The sequence below is a fragment of the Uranotaenia lowii genome, chromosome 3 (assembly GCF_029784155.1).
Source record: "Uranotaenia lowii strain MFRU-FL chromosome 3, ASM2978415v1, whole genome shotgun sequence".
NCBI classification, from domain to species: Eukaryota; Metazoa; Arthropoda; class Insecta; order Diptera; family Culicidae; genus Uranotaenia; species Uranotaenia lowii.
In genome coordinates, this window is record NC_073693.1 from 15023167 (window position 1) to 15045557 (window position 22391).

General features: G+C 32.5%; 2 protein-coding genes across 2 annotated transcripts in view; one reads left to right on the plus strand and one right to left on the minus strand.

Moving 5' to 3' along the window:
• Window positions 1–12155: 12155 nt before the first annotated feature.
• The window catches only part of LOC129750601 (electron transfer flavoprotein beta subunit lysine methyltransferase-like), a 324916-nt gene continuing 314680 nt past the window's right edge, over window positions 12156–22391 (plus strand). Inside the window, exon 1 of the mRNA XM_055745567.1 lies at window positions 12156–12322. The gene's annotated coding sequence lies outside the window, so the exon portion shown is untranslated. The remainder of the gene's footprint in view (window positions 12323–22391) is intronic.
• On the minus strand, window positions 12406–13829 carry LOC129750604 (growth arrest and DNA damage-inducible protein GADD45 alpha-like). Its single transcript, XM_055745570.1, has 2 exons — window positions 13277–13829; window positions 12406–13153 (listed from the first exon to the last, which is right to left on the minus strand). The coding sequence occupies exons 1-2, from the start codon at window positions 13553–13555 to the stop codon at window positions 12941–12943; spliced, it is 492 nt and encodes a 163-aa protein (XP_055601545.1). The 5' UTR covers window positions 13556–13829; the 3' UTR covers window positions 12406–12940.

The following is a 22391-nucleotide window of genomic DNA, read 5'->3' on the forward strand; positions in this document are numbered from 1 at the left end:
CATCTTCACGAAGCTCAAGGACCCAATACCGTTAATGCAGCAAACGAATGTCGTGTACGCCATCTCATGCTCTTGCGGTAACGAGTACATTGGACAAACTTCTCAAACATTGTTCAAACGCATCAAGCAGCACGAGAATAACGTACGCCTAAAACAAAAATCCACGGGGTTGGCGCAACACGCTTTAGACAACGGTCCTGGCCATGTTTTTGGATTCTCTAAAACGAGAATATTGGAGAGAATTACCAACACGACCCACCGACGGATAGCCGAAAAATTACACATCAAAATGCGAGAGAATCGAGCGGTAAACATCCAACAGGATACCAAAGGTATCTCAAGTGTCTACAACGGTCTGTGGAAAAAGCTACGAGAAAAAGACGACGCGGAAGTCAGGCGGAAAACAGTAGTAGCGTCGACAGTTAGCGGCAGCAGCAGCAACAACAGTGACTGCGAAAATTAAAATTTGATTGCCCCAGCAGGCGTATAATAGCTTTAGTGTAAGAAGATATTTTTTAAATTTTTAATTGATAAGTTAATTTTTTATTTTTTTTCCGTTATTTAAACAGTTCTGAAGATGGTTGAAAATTTTAAATAAAGTAAACCGAAACGTAAACTAAATGGAAGTTATTTTTAAAATCACCGAGAAAAATCAACCGAAAATCGAGAAGATAAAAGGAACGGTGACCGAAACCCAGTTTATGCAAAAATTACAAAAATTACAAAAATTACAAAAATTACAAAAATTACAAAAATTACAAAAATTACAAAAATTACAAAAATTACAAAAATTACAAAAATTACAAAAATTACAAAAATTACAAAAATTACAAAAATTACAAAAATTACAAAAATTACAAAAATTACAAAAATTACAAAAATTACAAAAATTACAAAAATTACAAAAATTACAAAAATTACAAAAATTACAAAAATTACAAGAATTACAAAAATTACATAAATTACATAAATTACAAAAATTACAAAAATTACAAAAATTACAAAAATTACAAAAATTACAAAAATTACAAAAATTACTAAAATGACAAAAATTACACAAATTACAAAAATTACAAAAATTACAAAAAATACAAGAATTAAAAAAATTACAAAAATTACAAAAGTTACAAAAATTACAGAAATGACAAAAATTACAAAATTTACGTAAAAGACAAAAATTATAAAAATTACAACAATTACAAAAATTACGAATATTTCAAATTGATAAAAACTCTAGGTGGAAAGATTGCATGCAAAACTTGCACAATCGGATCGTAGAAATGGGGGCGGAAGTGGCTCTCTGTTGGGTTCCTAGCCACATAGGAATTCCAGGAAACGAAAAGGCTGATCTTGAAGCAAAACGTGCCTTAGAATCACCTGAAGACTTACAGCAAATTGTAGACTTCAAAGAAGTCCGAAAAATTGTTAAAACAGCCATTACAGACCAATGGCAGGCGCAGTGGTACAGAAGCCTCGACAACAAATTACGCGAGGTTAAAAATACGGTTTTGCCATTCAAATCAGCGTTCTTGGGCAACCGGAAAGATGACGTTATCCTAGCTAGATTACGAATTGGACACACACAGCTGACGCATGCGTACCTGCTAGACAGAATCGATCGCCCCTTGTGCCCTAGGTGCAATGCAGTCATGACGGTGAAGCATGTGATTGCACTCTGCCCTGAATTGGATGAGGAACGGAGAAACCATGGAGTCCCAGGAAATGTTAGAGAAGCATTAGCTGACAATGAAGAAATGGCGGCGAAAATGATACAGTTTTTAAAATCAATTCATCTGTACGAAAAAATGTAAAAATATGTTGTAATATTCTGAAATCAATCGGACCCGAATGACAAAAAAGGTCCTAAATAAAAAAAAAAAAAAAAAAAAAAATTGATAAAAATTACAAAAATTACAAACATAACAAAAATTTCAAAAATTACAAACACTATGTACAAAAATTACAAAAATGACAAAAATACTAAAAAATGCAAAAATGAGAAACATAACGAAAATAACAAAAATGGTAAAAATAACAATAATGACAAAAACAACAAAAATAACAAAAAAATCAAAAATAATAAAACAGAAAATTCATAAATAATAACAAGTAGCAGATTATTGGAAATATTCTACTTAAGTGAAAACAAGTTGAAGATCAAGAATGTTGAAAATTCAAGATTCCACAGGTGTTGTTCACATTTTAAATTGATTTAATAAAAATAAAATATGATTGAAATAACGACTTTTATTGCATATTATATTATTTATATCGGATAAACAAAAAAATTGAACCGAGTGAACTTACTAAAAAACCAGTAGTTAAAAAGTGAATTCAGAGTGACTATTTCAAAGTTTTAGTTGATTTTATTATATAGGTACCAATTACATTAATCCGAATTTCTAAAATTAGGAACTTTTCTTTTCCGAATAAGTTTAAAAGGTATTTAAAATTTCTTAGCTCAAAATCTGAAATAATTTTTGAAAGAAGATCTCTGATTCTTAACGCAAAAAATTGTATACAATTATTTAAAGCTAGCTTAAAGGCACATGAATGTTTCACGATAATATTATTTAAAAAATATTTCCGTTCAACAGTCGAGATTAAACTCAAGTTAAGTGCTTTTGCTCTCCAAAACCAGTCGTATATTCTTCATTAACTCTTAAGTCATAAAGAATCAACTAAACAAGCTTAAACCATATGAAATCTGAAATTCAAATGGGTTCTACCTCACATAACACAAGGGTTTTAACTAACCATAAACTTATATTTAAAAAAAATATGTGGAAATGTTGGAAGCACTTAAAGATTATTCATTCATTTATAAAGAACGAATAAATTTTATTCAAATTATTAATGTTATAAAAATTGGAATGTTGAACTAATACATAAGCACAAATAATGCAGTACATCACCAGAATATCAAAATTTAAATATCCAGAAGTTAATCCGCGTGAAGTCCTCATATACCATAGTTTTTTTCATAACAATTTCATAATTTTCCCTTTAAAACTTATGTAGTATGGCCTTTTTTATCTTTATCTAGCACAATTTTAAAGCGTTCAGGCAGAATGTTACAAAATTTGAATTGTTTCTTGGGTTAGAAAAAAAAAAGAATTCAAAAAAGAAATAGCAAATATTAAATATATTGATAGGTATTTGTTTTTAATTGCAACATCGATTCTAAATTAGCTCTATGCCTTGTCAAATCAAACTAATATTTGTTTATTTGGATTCTAATCTCAAATAATTTGGATACGTTAACGGTACCGCATTATTTAATAAAATCCGAATTGAACCACGTTCAATAGAATGCTTTAAAAAATTACTTTTTTACTACTTTCAACGTGTTTTTTTTATGCTTTTTGGGTCACCAAGCATCAGTATCAATTTGAGATAATTTGGTCGATTCCTGAATTAGCGAAACGCTTTTCAATTTTGATTTACATTTGTAAACTAGAAGATATTTTTGCATAATAAATCATCCACAAAATTTAATTAAGCTTGAAATGAAGTTTGTCTTGATTTTGCCCATTCTTTAGCTCATTTTTTTTTCTAACAAGAAAAGCGGCTAAGTATTTCATAAAAAAAAAGTTTTAATCATTTCAAACGAAACAATTTGAATCTATTGAAAAGTGTTTCAAAATGGCAGGCTTTGCTCCATCTGATAGATATTTTAATAATTTCATAAAATGTCTTTGCCAATATGATATAAATAAATGTTTTTTTAATTGAAACAAACAGTGAAAAAGACATTTTTGAAAGCTAGTTCTGTTAAAAAAAAATCTATTTTTTTTCTATTTTAGTCTTCTTTATGGCCGTAGGAACGGGAGGAAGTTTGGGGTTTTAAACCCCCCCCCCCCCCCTCCCCTTCCTCCATGAGGGTCTCATAAAACCAAACGTGGTAGAGTAGAGTAGAGTATAATACACTCAAAATTTTAAATTCGTAATCGAATTTTGATGAAAAATGTTGTTGCTAAGAAAAGCTTAAAAACTAATAAAAACAAGAAAATGGCCATTGCACGAAATCATTTTAGAAGTCTCAGAAAACAGTTTCAAATAAGAAATGAAAAGCTGCTTTGAAATCCTGGTACAATTTTGATTTTGAATTTCATATTGAATTGGATACATGCTTTTCTTAAATCACATGCATTTTCAATAATCTGATAATTATTCTCCGAACATGAAAAAAAAAGTTTTTTGGAATCAACATTACCTTTTAGTTTTCGTTATAACAGGACCAATTTAATTTAGACCAACACCATAAAAACATTTTTATGTTCTGAAATGGTGATAAAATGCAACAATAAAATCAAAAGTTTTTTTACAAAATTATAAAGTACTCAAAAATGACCAAAAGATGAAAAATTCAAAAAGATAAAAAACAAATTCAAGCAAAAGACTGAAAATGACAAAAAAACAACTAAAACATGATGAAGAACGACAAAAACAGCAAATATGACAAATGAAAACAAACATTTTATAAACAAAACAAGGAAAGTGAAAAATGCTTCAAAAACATGATAAAAGAATTAAAAATGACTACAAATGGTCGAAAATTGACCAATAATAACGTGTTTAATAATAATAACAGTTATTTTGTAAAAAAAACTGAAAAAAGGTTGAGATAAAAAAACCGTTCGATTTTGACAACATTCGATTTTGGCAACACAAAATGTACGGGCGTGTTGCCAAAATCGAACGGGGTCTGTATTCAGATTTGAAGTTTAAATATAACAAAGTTTCAAAATGGCGTTCTAAAATGATTATTATTATATAGTTTATTAGAGACACTTAAGTTCACAATCGGATTCATCATTCAAAATTCATATTTTAATCAAATTCACAATTTAGAATAAAAATTAACAATTTAAAAAATGTACTCAGATTGAGAACCAGAACTACGGAATTCAAATTTAGATTAATGAAAGTTAGCTCTGAAACTTGACTCTAAAAATTCTTATCTGGAATACAGATTCGGAAATCATATTTTTTGTACCTTCCAGAAATCGTATTTTAATGAAAAATTTACTTACTGTTAGTTATGTTTGTTAATTATTCTATCGGTTTTATCGGTGAAAAGTGATGCCTTTTCAATAAGGAATCTTTCATGCTTATGAAATTTTAACCTTATATACAAAAATGGAGGCGCTTTCTTTGTAACACCATCACGTATAAACGATCGGAACGAAGTCCGACCCTATCCAAGGGTTTTTCGGGTCAGAGATGGTTTGTATAATTGCCTTGAGCATCTCACTTTTTATGGAAGGGAGGCTCCCATACAAAATCAACTTGTAATTGGACACAGCTCGAACAATTTTATCACGATTTTCATGAAAATTGATTCACAAGCACGTGTAAATGAAGTTAAACATTTTCTAACGATTTATTAAGATAAAAGTAAAACGAAGTTTACCGGGTTTGCTAGTTTTAAATAAATATCTTCTACAGTATTTTTGTTATGGAATTGATTTTGAATGAAAAAATTGGCTGGTAAAGAAACTTGTACCTGGTCTTATAACTAGTATAGGTATTTCAGTTTTTTCAAAAGCCAAATTCTAAACAAAAATCATAAACTTGGATCATGTTTGCATGAATCAGATCTGAGCCGATAAATTTTAATCCTTTACTTTTCAGTTTTGAAAACTTGATGTCAAGAATTTGGAAGATAATTGATTTGAGCTTAATTTTAGTTTTTTTTAAAATAAATTGAAGGCTTCCTGAAAAGCTTGGAAAATTCTCAAAATTTAAAAGTGAATTCCCTTCTTTGTTACATGAAGTTTCGTTATATTTATCATTTTGAAGCAGAGTTGCAAGATTTCAGATAATCATTTGCAATTGATACTCACCGTGATGAGTATCAACTAAGCAGCACAATGAATTTCGTTGTGATGCTCAAAGCTTTCGATGTCAAACGAAATTCACTGAGCATCACATCTAGAAAAAAATCAGAAATCCAGAATCCCATTAGAGAAATCTTCAGCTATATTCCCCACATTTTCCCCTACTATTTTTTGACGACAGTTAAATTTGTAACGAATCTATGGAATATTTGAATGTATCATATAATGTGATTAGCTTTTCACACTAGCGACACGCCAATTGAACGACTCCAAACGATTTGATATAAAAAAATAAGAGCGCTTTAATGATTGGAGTTTATTGAAACTTTTTAATAACGAAAGTTTTAAAGCTCGTGGTACCTATGTTTTAAAAAGTGTCTATGTACACAACACACTACCTTATAAATGTTGAGAACAACACTTTAATTTTATAATATTACTAGCTGATCCCGTACGAACTTCGTTTCGCTTTTAACTTTAAAGCTGATGATTTTGTATTTGGTTGGTAATTTGGACGCATTTTCACCAAAAAATTGCTAAAAATACTAAACAGAATTTGCAAGCGACCTATTTGCTTGTCTACCAAATGGAAATTTAAAATAAGTAATTGATTGACTGTCGAAGAGAACACCCTTGTACGAATTTTTATCTTTTTCGGATGCATAACAAAAAATTATGTCTAAAATATTTAAAAGGCAAATTAACGACCCCTTTTCTGTCGTCTTATTAAAAAATTTAATTCATAAATCAATTGTCCGTTTTGTAAAACACCCGTGAATGATTTTTTGTCTGGATCTCATGCATAATAAAACAATTATTGCGAAAACATTAAACAGTAAATGGGGATGACCCCCTTTTCTGCCGTATAATAGAAAGTTTGTTATCAGGAATCGATTCCGCGTCCTGCAAAACTCGTCTTTTAATTTTTGCCTCGATATGAAGCAACAACGTAACAACGTAATTATTGCAAAAAATAATTAGATTTTTTTTTAAGACAAACGCTTTTACTGATTCCTTGTTAAAATTTGACACGTGAAATCAATTACATGTGCTGTAAAACCCTCATGTGCAAATTTTCATTATAATCCAATGTATAATCAAGACAATGGGGCTTATTCTGAGAGTCACGTGTGTGATCGATTTTTGGAGCTCATTCATACTAACGTTTCTTCTCTGAAACTTTTCCTGGAGTCGGTATAAAGAAGTGAAATTTTAAGAGTCACGTCACTCGACTCGCAGAATAACCCCCAATATAGCAAAAACAGTAAACAGATAACATGGACGACCATTTTTGCCGACCCCTGACTCGAGATTTGAAATCTGAATCAATTGAGCGTCCCTCAAAACTTCTATGTGGAAATTTTCATCTCAATCCAATGCATAATAACGTCAATACCGCAAAAACATTGAACAGTTTATATGGACGACCCCTTACGCAGACCTCTGAATAAAAATTCGACTCCTGAAATCAATTACTCGTTCCTTGAAACTCCCACGTACCAAGTTTCCGTCTTAATCCAATGTATTTAAGCATTAATATCGCAAAAACAGTGTTTATATGGACGACCCCTTTGGCCAATCTTTGACCCTGAGTTTGAAAATTGGAATCGATTGATCTTTCCTCAAAATACTCTTATGCTAATTTTCATCAAAAACAAATCTATAATTACGCCAATATCGTAAAAACATTGAACAGTTGTTATGGACGACCCCTTTTGTCGACCTCTTCTACTAAATTTGATAACTGGAATCGATTGTCCGTTCCTTAAAATCCCCGTCTGCAAATTTTCATCTCAATACAATGCATAAATACGCCAATATCGTAAAAACATAAAAAAGTTTATATGGATGACCCCTTTGGCCGACCCCTGATTCTGAATTTAATACCTGTAATCGTTTGCTCGTCCCTCACAACACTCATGTGCAAATTTTCATATCAATCCAATGCATAATAACGTCAATATAGTAAAAACACTGAACAGTTCATATGGACGACCCCTTTTGCCGACCCCTGACACAAAATTCAATACATGGAATCAATTTCTCATCTCTCAAAACCCCTATGTGCAAATTTTTGTCACAATCCGACGATAAATAACGTCAATATCGCGAAAACAATATTTGTCTTGTATGGACGACCCCCTTAAGAAGGGGTCATCCGAAAATCTGAAAACATTTTTCATCATTCCTGGTCCTAATGAGTATCCATGCCAAATTTCAGCTCTCTAGCTCTTAAGATGGCTGAGCCTATAGTGGACAAACAAACAAACAAACAAACAAACAAACAAACAAACAAACAAACAAACAAACAAACAAACCCACAGAAATTGCTTTTTATATATATAGATTTGCAAATACGGCGCTTTGGTACTGAACAATTTTTAACATAATTTCATAGTCAAGACGACTTTAATAAAAAAATATAAAATTCAGTCGTTGACGTTTTGTTGGTTTTCAAAATTAAAAGCAACAACATAATATGGGATTAAAAACAACATTTCTAATCGATTTTCTGGCTATTTGAAATCAGTAAAATATGCTTAGTTAGCTAAGCATAGAATACATTAATAGAAAAATCGATATTTGTTTTAACTCTCAAAGGCTGAAATTTTTACAAAAAAAGGTCAAAACTCAGATTTTTTTAGGTTTTTTTTTTTTTTGTATTTTCTCGGCTATTGACATACAAAAAAAAACATATGTTGAACTGTAACATGATCACAGTCATCAAATTTCATGCGGTCCCTTCTTCAGAGCATGTTTTGTACGGCTGAAGGATATCTTAATTTGTAAATATTAATAAAGATCATGTATTCTAACAAATATGCATCTATACATTCAGAATTAAAACCTACTTTTTTATATCAACTAAATGAAAAAATAGAAGCCGTGATGTCAGTGATAAGCTGTCCTTTGTTTCAACTTTTATTTAAATCTCTTTTCAAACGATCTTTTTTTAAACGTCCTTGGTCCTTGACATCCCTTCTCTGTTCCAAACTACTCATTGGTAGTGAAATTTTCTGCCGAATTTTTGACAGTAATAGTCACTTAGAGACTGTTAAAGATCCGGAACAACCGTAGAGAAAACCAATTTACGAAACCAATCTTAACATTCCCGATTTCACAAAAACCACTTCAAAATGATGTACTAGGCTGTGAATGATCAATTAACAGTCTAAACTAGCCATTTTAATAAAATTAAACAGTGTTTTTTCCAAGGATTTCACGAATTTCTTTTAAATGGCATTTTTAAACGTACTCCAAAATCGTTAAAAAAAAACCAGCTATGATAATTAAAGAACAATTCATTTCTGATGCATGTGTCTAAAAGCTCATAAGATAATAATCAAAAAATTAGAAGTAAGGCCGCTTAACAAAAGAAGCGATTTTACAATTACTCCAAATGGTAGTACAATAATATTTGATCAATCTTAATATTCAATGGCACATTATTATTTCAGTCATATTCTTTTTTCTATTTAGAATTCTATAAATCTTCTGGAAATGTTCTTAATAGAATAAGTGAACCTATCGGACATTAGATAGGCTGGTATGAATCATATCCTACTTTTTGGTGCAACGATCATGTTTTCAACTTCAGAAATTTCCCACAGGGAATTTCAAACATCACGCGAGTCGAGATGATATTTGAAAAAGATCTGTGAGCCGGTGCAAATAAAACCGGCTTTGCTTCTCTTTAAAAAGAAAATCGTTAAAATGCATAAAAATCATTAAAATGTCTTTTTTAAATTGAAATAAAAAAGATCAACCGTTAGGATAGAAGCTACAAACCGCCGCTTTCATTTGAAAGGGAAAATTTTGATATTTCTTTATTACTTTTTATATGGTTCATAAATTCTTTTCAAATGTGGTCGATTCCAGCCGGTTGCATAAGCTGGGATGCCACGCGTTTTAATTGGAATGGTTTTTCGTTGGTAACAATCTTTTTTTAATTTTTATATTTTAAAATTTAATTTGTTGGAAGATTAAGAAACTATTTTCTTCATTTATATTAAAACTCTACATAGCTACCTATCAATTTCAACTTCGTTTTTAAGGTTGCCGCTACAAGTAAAAGCAAAGCATAGCTCGAATGCTATAAATAAAATCATAAAACTTCTTTCTGCAAAATTGACAAAAAAAACTTTCGGTAATTTAAAGATACTAAATTTGTAAAATTAGGCCAGGTGAATCCTTATAATTTTAATTCTCAATTTTAGTATTTCCCAGCTCAGTTGTCTTTGCGGTACTTTTTGTGTTAATATTTATAATAATCAAATATTTAGCTATTCAGATTTTGCTATATTTTTTTATTGTTTCTTGTAATGTCCAGAAGATTTGAGATGTTTTTTTCTGGCAAGCACATTAAGCCATTGGGGGTTTTTTTAAAAGAATTTTGAGCTTGGGCATTTCAATGTTTGCGGTTCTTTTCCATGATTGCAAAACTTTGCATCAACGTTTTTAAGAGATTTAAAAGTACATTACTGTAGGAAATACAATTTCATAATTTGCATGTCTTAAATCCTCTGAATACGAGCGAGACTCATCAACATATTTGGTCATAAAAACGTTTTGCTCATTCTGTAAAACTTTCATTAAACTAAGACATAAATATTATAATCAGATTCTTACAAGTCATGATAATACATTCTTCAGAAAGATGTTTTAAAATCAAAACTTTCATTCACAATCTACGTTAACATTTCACTCTGAGATTCAAAAAGGAAGAACCTCACTCGATAAAATATTAATTGAACGAGATTTCGCAACTTTGCTTAAGATATAAATAAAAAACAATTTCTTATCATCAACCTGATTGTACTGAGCTTTTAATAGTATGTTCTCTATAAAAATGTTTTAAAAAAGTATAACTGGCCTTTAACATTCATCAAGTATAACTGACAGTTTTTAAAAAGTGGTGGTATGTTCAGCTTTTTCTGAACTATAAAACTTGTTTCATTGTTCAAGAGCTTGCACAAATATTATTCCATGGCATCTCTGCCTTCCAAAAAGTAGTTTTTCTTCTCATGATTCTCAGTCTGAGAAAGCGTTGACATTCAAGACAAGAACCGTTTGTGATACTCACGATGAGATTACCAAGCATCACACTGAGATTCAAAAAGGGAAAATCTCACTCAAAAAAATCTCAATCTCATGAGATTTCGCAACCTTGTTTTGAAGATTTTAGGAGGTATTTTCAAAGTAACAATTTGAGACGAAGACAATTAACGTAAAAGTACTAACTAATTAATAATCATATAATGTAGTAATCAAAAAAATTGTTTTTAATTTTTTTTATTCATTCAATATTTGGTCAAATAATCAAGCATAAAATCAGCCATCAAAACACAGTTCATTTCTGTGGCTTTTGGTTATTTAAAAAAAAGTTGAACTTTTGAAACAACTAAATGAAAAAAAAAATGAAAAATTTTTGGCATTTGTAGAAAACACTTTTCTGCAACGAGTCCACTCGTTTTTCACTCGAAATGTACATATGTCAAATTTGCGATACGCATAGATGGGGCATAATAGGACATGTTCCACTTCATACTATGTCAAAAAAAAAATCCTTGAGAAAAATAGCAAATCTTCTTTCATATTACATTTCAGCTTCACATTGAATGGCGCGTCATTAATTTTTGAAGAACATGAAAATAGAAGAAAATAGAAGAACGACAGTGTTCATTTAAATTCATTCACTCTTTCAATTTGAACTCTCTTTTTTCAGTGTTTGATATTGTTATACATGAACACAACCAAGACTCAAACCGTATAACAGTATAACAGATTAGTCAACTGTTGTCAAATGTGTCGATTTTGAAGAATGTGAATTTCTGAATTTTTTTTTTGGGATTTTAAACCAATTTGTTTATTCATCCCCAATTCTGTATATTTTGGCTCTCAAAATTATTTTTATTTTCTAGGTTTAGTTTTAAGAAGGGTGAAAACTTATGTTACATACCCTCGTTAAATAAATGTACAAAAAAAAAAAAAAAATTTCTAGGTTGCGATAAAAAATCAAACATTATAAAAACCTTCATTTTTAGAAGCATGTAAATCAACTTTCTGTAGTAATTTGGTGTATTGAAACAAATTTATGAGAAATTTTTTCACTTCGCTATTGATTTCGACAACTGATGATTATATCCACCTGATCGTGTTATTATTTACTTTGTCTATAAGTTGATTCCAGAGATTCCTGCCAGACTGAAATCATTGTTAAACACTGCTCCTTAAAACAACCTGTTGAAAATTATAGCTTTCAGACAGTCTAGGGCAAAAAACTGGCACCCCAGTTCCAAAGTTCAACTTTTGATGACAACAAGTGTTGCGCTGCTGCACCGGATGCCGGATAAATAATTAAAGTGACCTGACACTGTGTCCGATTCCGCTGTAATAATTAGGCTCGTCGAGGAATTCGTTCGATTACAGTCTTTCATTTTCATCCGATAATGGATCCGATTGCTTCTTAACGTTTCCAGGTAAGTGTCGTTCCTGTGGGATGAGTTGTGATATAATAACAAACAAAAGTGTCGGAATTGCGGTTATCATTCGATCCGTGTTTATTATGGCTACCATAATCATACAGTGTTAACGGTTAAGTAATAAGCTTTAAACACTAGGTAGTACAATTTTATAGAGGGTAAATGATACTAATACCGAAATAGCCAGAAATGACGAAGTAATTTTTACAGAATCGTTAACCAATTTAAAGATAACCTAAAGCATTATCTTTAACAACATAAGTTTTCGCACCGCTCAGGTGCCTACACTAGGAAACGATTCATTTTCGTCCAGAACCTTCAATAGCACTTAACATTTTTATCCAACTTAGCCCCGCTAGACTCCAGATTGGATCGATAATTTACTTGTGATTTATCGGGTCCCATCACTCTGGTCTCTGTTTAAGTTCAACTTGAAACACTGAACTAAGTAGTATCTGTAGCTATTATCTGTCTGCCTTGTCAAAGTACAACAAGTTCGAACCGCATTCGGCGGGGAACTCCCTATCGGCACTTATTTGTTCTATTCGATTAAGTGACTGTATACATATCGAGATATCGATGCCCCAGCTCGTTGGGGATCTGGGAGCGTTTGATTCATTTTTCCGGTAGCTTGATGACCGGCTTGTTTGGCTCGTCCCAGTAAAATTCGCAGTGGTCGATGAGTAAATTTTCGCTCCGCGAAAATGTATTGTTACTGTTTTCGGAAACGCCGATTCCGACGCGAGATTTTTGGACCAGAACACAGGAAGCTGGTTGGATATTAGTGGATGATCCCAGAAGCCGACTCAATTTGGTGGCACTGTCAACCTGTTGATGGAAAAGAGATTAAGATATAATTCCAATTAGTATTGTGTAGGGTTCTGTCATGTGACTTTTATCTCAGAAATCTAAAGATAAAACACTTATTTGAGGTGATGACTAACTACTCACTTTGATAATGTAGATATCGTTCTCGAAGCAGAAAGCTTCCAGCAGCACCTGCTGCATGTGGGCACCGCTGTCCGGTTGTTTGGAGGACGCGATAAAGCAGAAAATGTAGTTCTGGGGCGCGTCACGCAGGCTGCGTATGGCATTGGTCATTCCGATCACGGTTCGCCTTTCTGCCGCGGCAGCGATTAGGGTCGATCGAATGTTCGAACCGATTCCGACCGTTTCAAAGCCGGCCTTCGACATTTTGGAGGATGGGATATGCGCTTGTGAAATCACCATATTTGATAGACTGTAAAAGGTCTTGTATCCGTAATTAGCCAGGTTGAAACCCGCTGAGGAGTTTATTTATTTCAGGAACTGATTTCCCTTTAGTTGTTTGCTTTTCACTTGACCTCGATTCACTTGCTTGTGTCTTTTACACGAAACGATTGACTGACGTTGTGAAATTACACACCCCCAACAGTAATTGTTCTACTCTTAACTCAAATGAGGAGTACCGCAAGCACAGGAGCTGTTTTCGCGTTGACTGTTTCCGAACGAATGAACCCTTTACCCATCGTCGACCGACAGATAAACCTATAAAAACGAACGCCAAAAGCGCATGTCAAGCCCCTCGTTCGTTCCGGCCCCTCATTTCCAGTTACTTAACCAAACAAACGGACCCGAAGCAAACCCGAACACTTCCAAACATGACTTTTCACGTTCGACTCCAACTAAAATCAGAACAGAGCGTTCATCCACCGAAAGGCTGTGTTCATCCGCAAGAGTTCATTTGCTTCATTCCTCGCGTATTTTTTTCTAGTAGGTATAAACAAACCGAGGATGGCGTTTTTTTTTTGGCGCGCGCGATGGAATTCCACGTTGTCGTCGATTGCGCGCCGTGTTCCGCGATTGCATCCGAATGATGGTATTTTACGCGAGGGAAGTTTTGCCTGCTGCAATCAATGGAGGTAAGCAATTTAACAACCCCAAACGGCGACACGGCGCCTCTCTGTGGATAACCCTCATGTGACACACACGGCATACGCGGTGTGAGTCGAATGCCAAAAAAGGTGTTTGGTAGGAATCGGCAGTGACTTGCATTAAAACGCTAATCCACTTATCGCTAATAACTTTGCTAACTTTATGTTAGCGGGTTGATTTTGTCGCTAAATTTTTAGCGATCTGTCGGAAAACAAAGTTTTGCAAATTTTTAGTTGCGCCAACAACGCTAAATTTCTCAATTTTTGTTTGACCACAAACGAAAAAGATATTTATTCCATCACTATACGGTTCGAAAGCGTTTAATTTATGAGGTTTCAAAAATATTTTTAAGATAATTGATAATGGATATCAATATTCATAGAATGTTGAAATAAGATTGTCTTTACCCCTAGGTGTATGCATCAACTTTATCCTTTACTTGCGCGTATCGATGCCAGAAAAAAAACAGGAGTCAGGACTCAGGACACCGAAAATTGAACGGAAAATTTCACATCAATTGATGAAACAGATAGAGAATTAAATCAATGCGATTAATCTTCTATCAAGATACCCCGCATAGAGCAGAATCTTACAAGAACGATCCCCATTATCTTCTTCCCAAGACACCCAAAAGATTCCCTTAATAGTTTTTGGATTATTGAGGAACGATTATGCTAATCGTTTTTTCATCAAATGGAATCGTTTAGACACAAATAACGATACAGGGAACGGGTTGTTAAGTAAATAAACGATTCATTTTTTTGCTTTTTTCTGTGTGATTTTTTCATCATAAATCAACTGGTATCATACATAAGCTTGCCAGATTGCCCGGTTTTATCCGGGTTTGCCCGGATATTTGATGCAAAATTTCGAGAAAGTCCGGTCCGGCCCGGTTGCCCGGATATCGTGAAAAAAGTCCGGATATTGCCCGGTTTTTTTCACAATTTTCACAAAGAAACCAAAAAAAAATCAAAGTTTTTGAGTACGTTTCAGCAAAACCGATTATCGGTATGGAAATTTTCAACGGTTGTATCAAATAATTTCGCTGATTTACTTTTATAAACCTTTAAATATTAAAGTGTTCCAAAAAGTTGTTGGACGTCTGCAATTACATTAATAAAATATTAATTTCGATTTTTTTTGCATTTTTCTTTGCTTTTATATATAATAACACCTAAATTTTGCCCGGTTTTTGCCTGGTTTTTGGATTTGAAAAATTGAAATCCATGCCCGGATTTTGCCAGGTTTTTTTGAAAGAATGCCCGGAATTGCTAGGCCCGGATGGTAGTGAAAAAAATTCTGGCAACCTTAATCATACACGTTATCTTTAATGTATCGTTATTTTAAAAAAAAACGACGATACGCTGTTTCGTCGAATAAAGATAATTCGATTACAAATTAATCCAAATGGAAGATTAGTTGAATGGTTGTTTAAAGATAATATTATAATATATTTTGTGATATCCAAAAATAAATACAGGCGTTTCGATTATTGGTGATTTTATTTACCTTTTCAACAAATATTTGTTAGAAAAAAAAAAAAAGAAATTTCATATTTCGGCCGAAAATAAACAAAAATATATATAAAAACCCGATTTAATACACTTAACAGTGGATTGGAGCCTTTCTAACAGAGTTTAAATTATATTTGGAAATATATAAAATAATATAGAATATACATGATAGATTCCTTCCCTCTGAATCATATAAGTATGATTTCAGATATTCAAACACGAAAAATTCCAATCTCAATATAAAAAAATGATGCCTGATACGTTTTTTTGGGGAAAAGCGAACTGGTATGTAAGGAGCTCATTTTATGTATGGAAAGAATGGTATTTAAACAGTAGAATTTCCAAGATTTATAACACGCTGAAATGGTGCCGTGGTAGCAACCAGAACTTTCACGTTGCTGGTCACGGTTCGAATCTTACTGTTTTTTTATGCTTTTTTTTACTGAATAAGTAAAACCAACTACAATATTGATGGATAGCCGTGACGCGTGCCCTAGCATGATACCTTTTTTAGAGCTCAACCATGCATAGAGGAAAAATTCCCACAAAAGGAGGGGAAAGTAATATGACTATTAAATGATTAATCTCATTCTGTGAACTAAATCTGAAATCTTATTCTGATTCTAAAGTTTGAATTTTGAGTTACAACACTTAGTCTAATATTTGAATATAAGTTCCAATTTCAAATTCCAGGTTGATCTTTAATCCAAATTCTTAATCAGAATTCTAAATCTGAATTCTCAATCTGAATTATGAATCTGAACTCTGAATTTGAATTCTAAATCTGTATTCTGAATCTGAATTCTGAATCTGAATTCTGAATCTGAATTCTGAATCTGAATTCTGAATCTGAGTTCTGAATCTGAATTCTGAATCTGAATTCTGAATCTGAATTCTGAATTCTGAATCTGAATTCTGAATCTGAATTCTGAATCTGAATTCTGAATCTGAATTCTGAATCTGAATTCTGAATCTGAATTCTGAATCTGAATTCTGAATCTAAATTCTGAATCTGAATTCTGAATCTGAATTCTGAATCTGAATTCTGAATCTGAATTCTGAATCTGAATTCTGAATCTGAATTCTGAATCTGAATTCTGAATCTGAATTCTGAATCTGAATTCTGAATCGGAATTCTGAATCTGAATTCTGAATCTGAATTCTGAATCTGAATTCTGGATCTGAATTCTGAATCTGAATTCTGAATCTGAATTCTGAATCTGAATTCTGAATCTGAATTCTGAATCTGAATTCTGAATCTGAATTCTGAATCTGAATTCTGAATCTGAATTCTGAATCTGAATTCTGAATCTGAATTCTGAATCTGAATTCTGAATCTGAATTCTGAATCTGAATTCTGAATTCTGAATCTGAATTCTGAATCTGAATTCTTAATCTTGTAAATCTCATTTTGATTGTTTTGCATCACACGGTTTTCAACATTGAAATTTCTTTCATCCAAATTTTTTTTTATGATTTCGGATTTTACAACTTTTAATAGTATGGTTTTACCCCTAAAAGTATGCAGCAAACTTAATTTCAGAAAAATTGTGAAAAAAAGTTTTCACAAAACAAAATCGTGTTTTCATGCGTAATGATCTTTAAGTCATCGCAAATTTATCAAAAACTGTGCAAATTGGTATTCTTGGAGAAACAATTCCAGAATTGAAAATTGATAAAGTGAGGAGAAATTTTACGGATGATGAAAAGAGCGAAAGAACATTTTTGCAAGGAAAATTTATTAACGTACACCATACTTTACCTCGCAACATCCAGCTTCATCAATTTTTAATTCTGATATTCTTTCTCCATGAATCTAAATTTTTCACCGATATGCCGAAAATAAATTTACAAAAATTCTGAATCTGAATTCTGAATCTGAATTCTGAATCTGAATTCTGAATCTGAATTCTGATTCTGAATTCTGAATCTGAATTCTGAATCTGAATTCTGAATCTGAATTCTGAATCTGAATTCTGATTCTGAATTCTGATTCTGAATTCTGAATCTGAATTCTGAATCTGAATTCTGAATCTGAATTCTGAATCTGAATTCTGAATCTGAATTCTGAATCTGAATTCTGAATCTGAATTCTGAATCTGAATTCTGAATCTGAATTCTGAATCTGAATTCTGAATCTGAATTCTGAATCTGAATTCTGAATCTGAATTCTGAATCTGAATTCTGAATCTGAATTCTGAATCTGAATTCTGAATCTGAATTCTGAATCTGAATTCTGAATCTGAATTCTGAATCTGAATTCTGAATCTGAATTCTGAATCTGAATTCTGAATCTGAATTCTGAATCTGAATTCTGAATCTGAATTCTGAATCTGAATTCTTAATCTGAATTCTGAATCTGAATTCTGAATCTAAATTCTGAATCTGAATATGAGTTCTGAATCTGAATTTTGAATTCTGAATTTTGAATCCTGAATTCTGATTCCTAAACCTGTATCCTGAATTTGAAAACTGAATCTGAATTCTGCATCTGAAATTGAATCTAAATTATGTATGAGTATGTAGAAATGAAAAAAAAAACATAAATTCATTCTTCAACACGAGTAAAAAAAACGAGGGTCATAAGATCTTCATATAAATTCCCCCCCAACGCAGTTTCCTGTACGGCTCTGCATTTTGTTGACACCCGGCATGGCTTTAGACACTATAATTTCATAAATGAAATTATAATGTCTATAGGCATGGCGGACTCTGAAGGAAACGCCCATCCGCCATTTGCTGCATTGAAAAGCAAGAAGTGTAAGATATAAACACTGTTGCCGTATTTGCCCCAGCAGACTGAGAAACTGCCCAGACCACGGTGCGTCTTAGTAATGCCTTTTACCTATTTGAGTTTGAGCCGCTTTCTATCAAGCGTGCCGATGGTTTATTGGATAGCGCTTGCAACTTTGGATCTGAAGGGTTTTGGTTCAATTCTCGAGTTAATAAAAATATTATTGTTTTATTTTGATTATCTCCAATTTATAAATGATTGCTGGTGCTGCTGCTTCGAGGCGCCACTAGCAACTTTTTTTTATGCCATAATAAGTATGATATGTATTTGGTAAAGAAAACGGTTTCAACTATTTTGTTTTTTTCCCGTTTTTGAAAGGGTTGTGTAGAAAAAAAAATGCATTCTTTTGAGACTAAAATCATTTTAATTGTGCAGCCCAGTTTCGCAAAAACGTTCTTGACATTTTTAAAATGGCACATACAAATCCACGGACATCAACAGAACTCGTCGAGCTGAGTCGATAGGTACCTATAAAGGTATGTCTAAGACCCATAATTAATGATCTCTCAAATCGACCGATAACCAAACCTTTCTGTTAGAAAGGCAAAAAAGATATTCACGCCACATTTTCATTTACGATGGAAATTTTGTTTTTGGAATTACGTCCTGATTTTCGCAGATTCGAAATCTTTTCGGCTAGGTAACGGTGAATTCGTTTCTCATTAGCCAAATTTCACACTTTTGCAATATTTTCCGGTCCCACACGCATCGCGACACGCTCAATGCTTTCTCTGTAAATAAAAAAGAAAAAAAAACACAAATTTTAATTACAGTTCAAAATACGTAACAAAAATAAACAGAAATAAAACAAATTTGAGATTATATTTACCACAAATAAAGTTAAGTATGAGGGGATCCATCTTTTCAGAAGCCGGATGAACCAGGGAGCCATCAGGATTCTTATGCTTTACATATCTATGAGAAGCTGCCCCAGTAACGCTTAACGTTTTAAGTTTTTCAGCTCCAATAAGATGAAGGGCCAGTGTTCCAGCAAACATGCTGTCTGAACTGGCCCATTCGTTGTATTCCACCAATTGGCTCACTGTTATTGGTATTTCCTCGTGCTGCGTAAAGCAGGTCTGTGGGACTTTTTGATGATCTTTCAGACTCATCAATTCCTTCGATAATCGCAAAGCATGGTTATCCGAGCAAATCTTTTCCGTTTCAAGTTTTTTGCAGGCAGCCATTAATTTTTTGTTTTTTTCCTTCAGCCGACATATTGTTGACTCTAGCCCTTTGCACCGGTCTAACAAAGCAGCGTAGTCCGAAGACGCTTCGGCCGATTTCGGATCGTCTTTCAGACTTTCGTTTTCGGGTACCTTGTTTTGTACTGATTCATTCGATTCCGCCATTAATGATTGTGTCATCAGTTCTTCGATTTCTTCCTCAGGTTCCTCCTGACATGAAATCTCAGAACAGTGACTGTCATTGATAGTTTTTTCGTCTGCTATCACCCAAATGAAGGAGTCTTCGTCCGATGACAATGGGTCGTGCAAATTTTTCTCCGGCAAAGAATCAACAACGTTCATCGGCTCTACAGAAACAAACGACACTCCAGCGCTGCTCATTTGATCTCCTTGGTTTTCCAGAATCTCGTGAAGCTGAAAAATGTCGAGGTCATTAGAACTCATTTTGAACTCCAATTCATCCAGTGAAAGCTTATTATAGTCAAATTTATTCAATCATTGAAAATTATTATCAGGCTTGCGTAAGTATGTTTAGTATGGAAACATAAATGAATTAAAAAAAAATGATACCTATACAATGTACATTTCAGTTTTTTATTTCACGATTTTTTAATTTTATAATTATCTTATTCTATGTTTTCAATCAACATCCGGAATATTCCTGGCGAACATTTATTCTATATGAGTTCTCGTATGGAAGAAAAAACTTCAAAATAATTGAATATAAATTAAATATGATTTTGACAATAATGTTTTTATGATTGCACTGGATTCTATTTTTAAACGATTGTTGTGTGCGCGTGAAGAAACGAAATTGTTTAAAAAACATTTCAAAAAAACCGAACAAAAACCATCGCTTTCGAGTGAATTGGCCAACTTGAACTGTAAATCGATAAAATATGTGTCAATCTCAAAGATTTGTTTTGAATAGTTTTCTTCAACGGTTGTTCCGGAACTCCAATAGAGTCTCTGAGTGGCCATTCTGGTTGATTATAGCATTAAAAGGAAAAACATTACTTATGTACATATTAAGAATTTGATTTCAGTGCACTGAAATAAATATTTCTAGTTGAAATTGTTTGAAAATTCCAAGTTCATACGAGTTTCGGTACGGATTTTCAATTGGGTTAACAACCCATCCTTTTTATGTACATATATTGGAATTCTTATACCGGAAATAAGATCTTTCAGAAATATAAAACCAAACGACTGCGAAGTGCTGATTGTATTCGGTACGGCACAAAAAAAAGCATTTTCTATACCATCAATTCACAGTGGTGCAGAACATCAATCTAGCTGTACGAAATTAATAGCGCCCAGGGATGAAGAGATAGACATTTGATGCATTCAGCAACATTGTTCAGTTTTACATGGAGCATATTCTAATATAAAAATTTTTGCCGAGGGGTCCACCGATAGCGAGATAAAAATGCTAACTTTTTTGTTTTTCATTTTAGGGCTTTGGTGTCTTCGACAAAGTTGTTTATCTGATCAAAATACATAAGTTTGTTGAATATGCCAAAGTCCTATCACATCACCCTCAGGAGTTACAGTCAAAGTAAAAAAAAAATCTCATGAAAAAACAGTTTTTTGAACCTGACACGTTGTAGATTGGATAAAAAGGTTCGCTGTCTTTGAAACAAAGTTGTGACAAGCCACGATCTACAATTGTCTAATACATTATGATGGGTTTAAAAGTTGCTGAAGCTCTACAGAAAGCATTTAGTGTATTTTAGTGGCAATTTTGGAAGGCTCCTCCATCGAAAAGTGCACATTTTCGCAACAACCCCTTTTTTGTGATTATTGTTGATGATAAGCGGAACCATTTCCATTTGAAATTAGCGGGGAAATCGGTGGAACTAGTAGAGATTTGAATGATTGAAAATACACTTTTTATAAAAAAAAATACCTATTTTGCTTATAGAAAAAACGTTGAAAACATTTAATTTATTAATAAAGTGTTGCAATTTTCTTTTATATATTTTGATTTATTAAAATACATTTTAATTCGATTTTTCAAATAATTCAAACTGCAAGAAAAAAAAATAATGGAACTAATCTGTTAAATTTGGTAGAAGCAGTTATATTGTACTGGCAAAACCGGTTCTATTATTCATTTATATGATATCAAATACTAATTTAGTGCTCTACCAAATTTCACAGATTAGTTCTATTAATGTTTTTGAAATTTAAATTATTTGAAAAAAATGAATTTGAATGTCTTTTAATACAACAAAATTTATAAAAGAAAACTGCAACACTTTATTAATAAATTAAATGTTTTCAACGTTTTTTCTCTTAGTAAAATAGGCAGTTGTTATATAAAAAGTGTATTTTCAATCATTCAAATCTCTACTGGTTCTACCGATTTCCCCGCTAATTTAAAATGGAAATGGTTCCGCTTATCATCAACAATAATCACAAAAAAGGGGTTGTTGCGAAAATGTGCACTTTTCGATGGAGGAGCCTTCCAAAATTGCCACTAAAATACACTAAATGCTTTCTGTAGAGCTTCAGCAACTTTTAAACCCATCCTAATGTATTAGACAATTGTAGATCGTGGCTTGTCACAACTTTGTTTCAAAGACAGCGAACCTTTTTATCCAATCTACAACGTGTCAGGTTCAAAAAACTGTTTTTTCATGAGATTTTTTTAC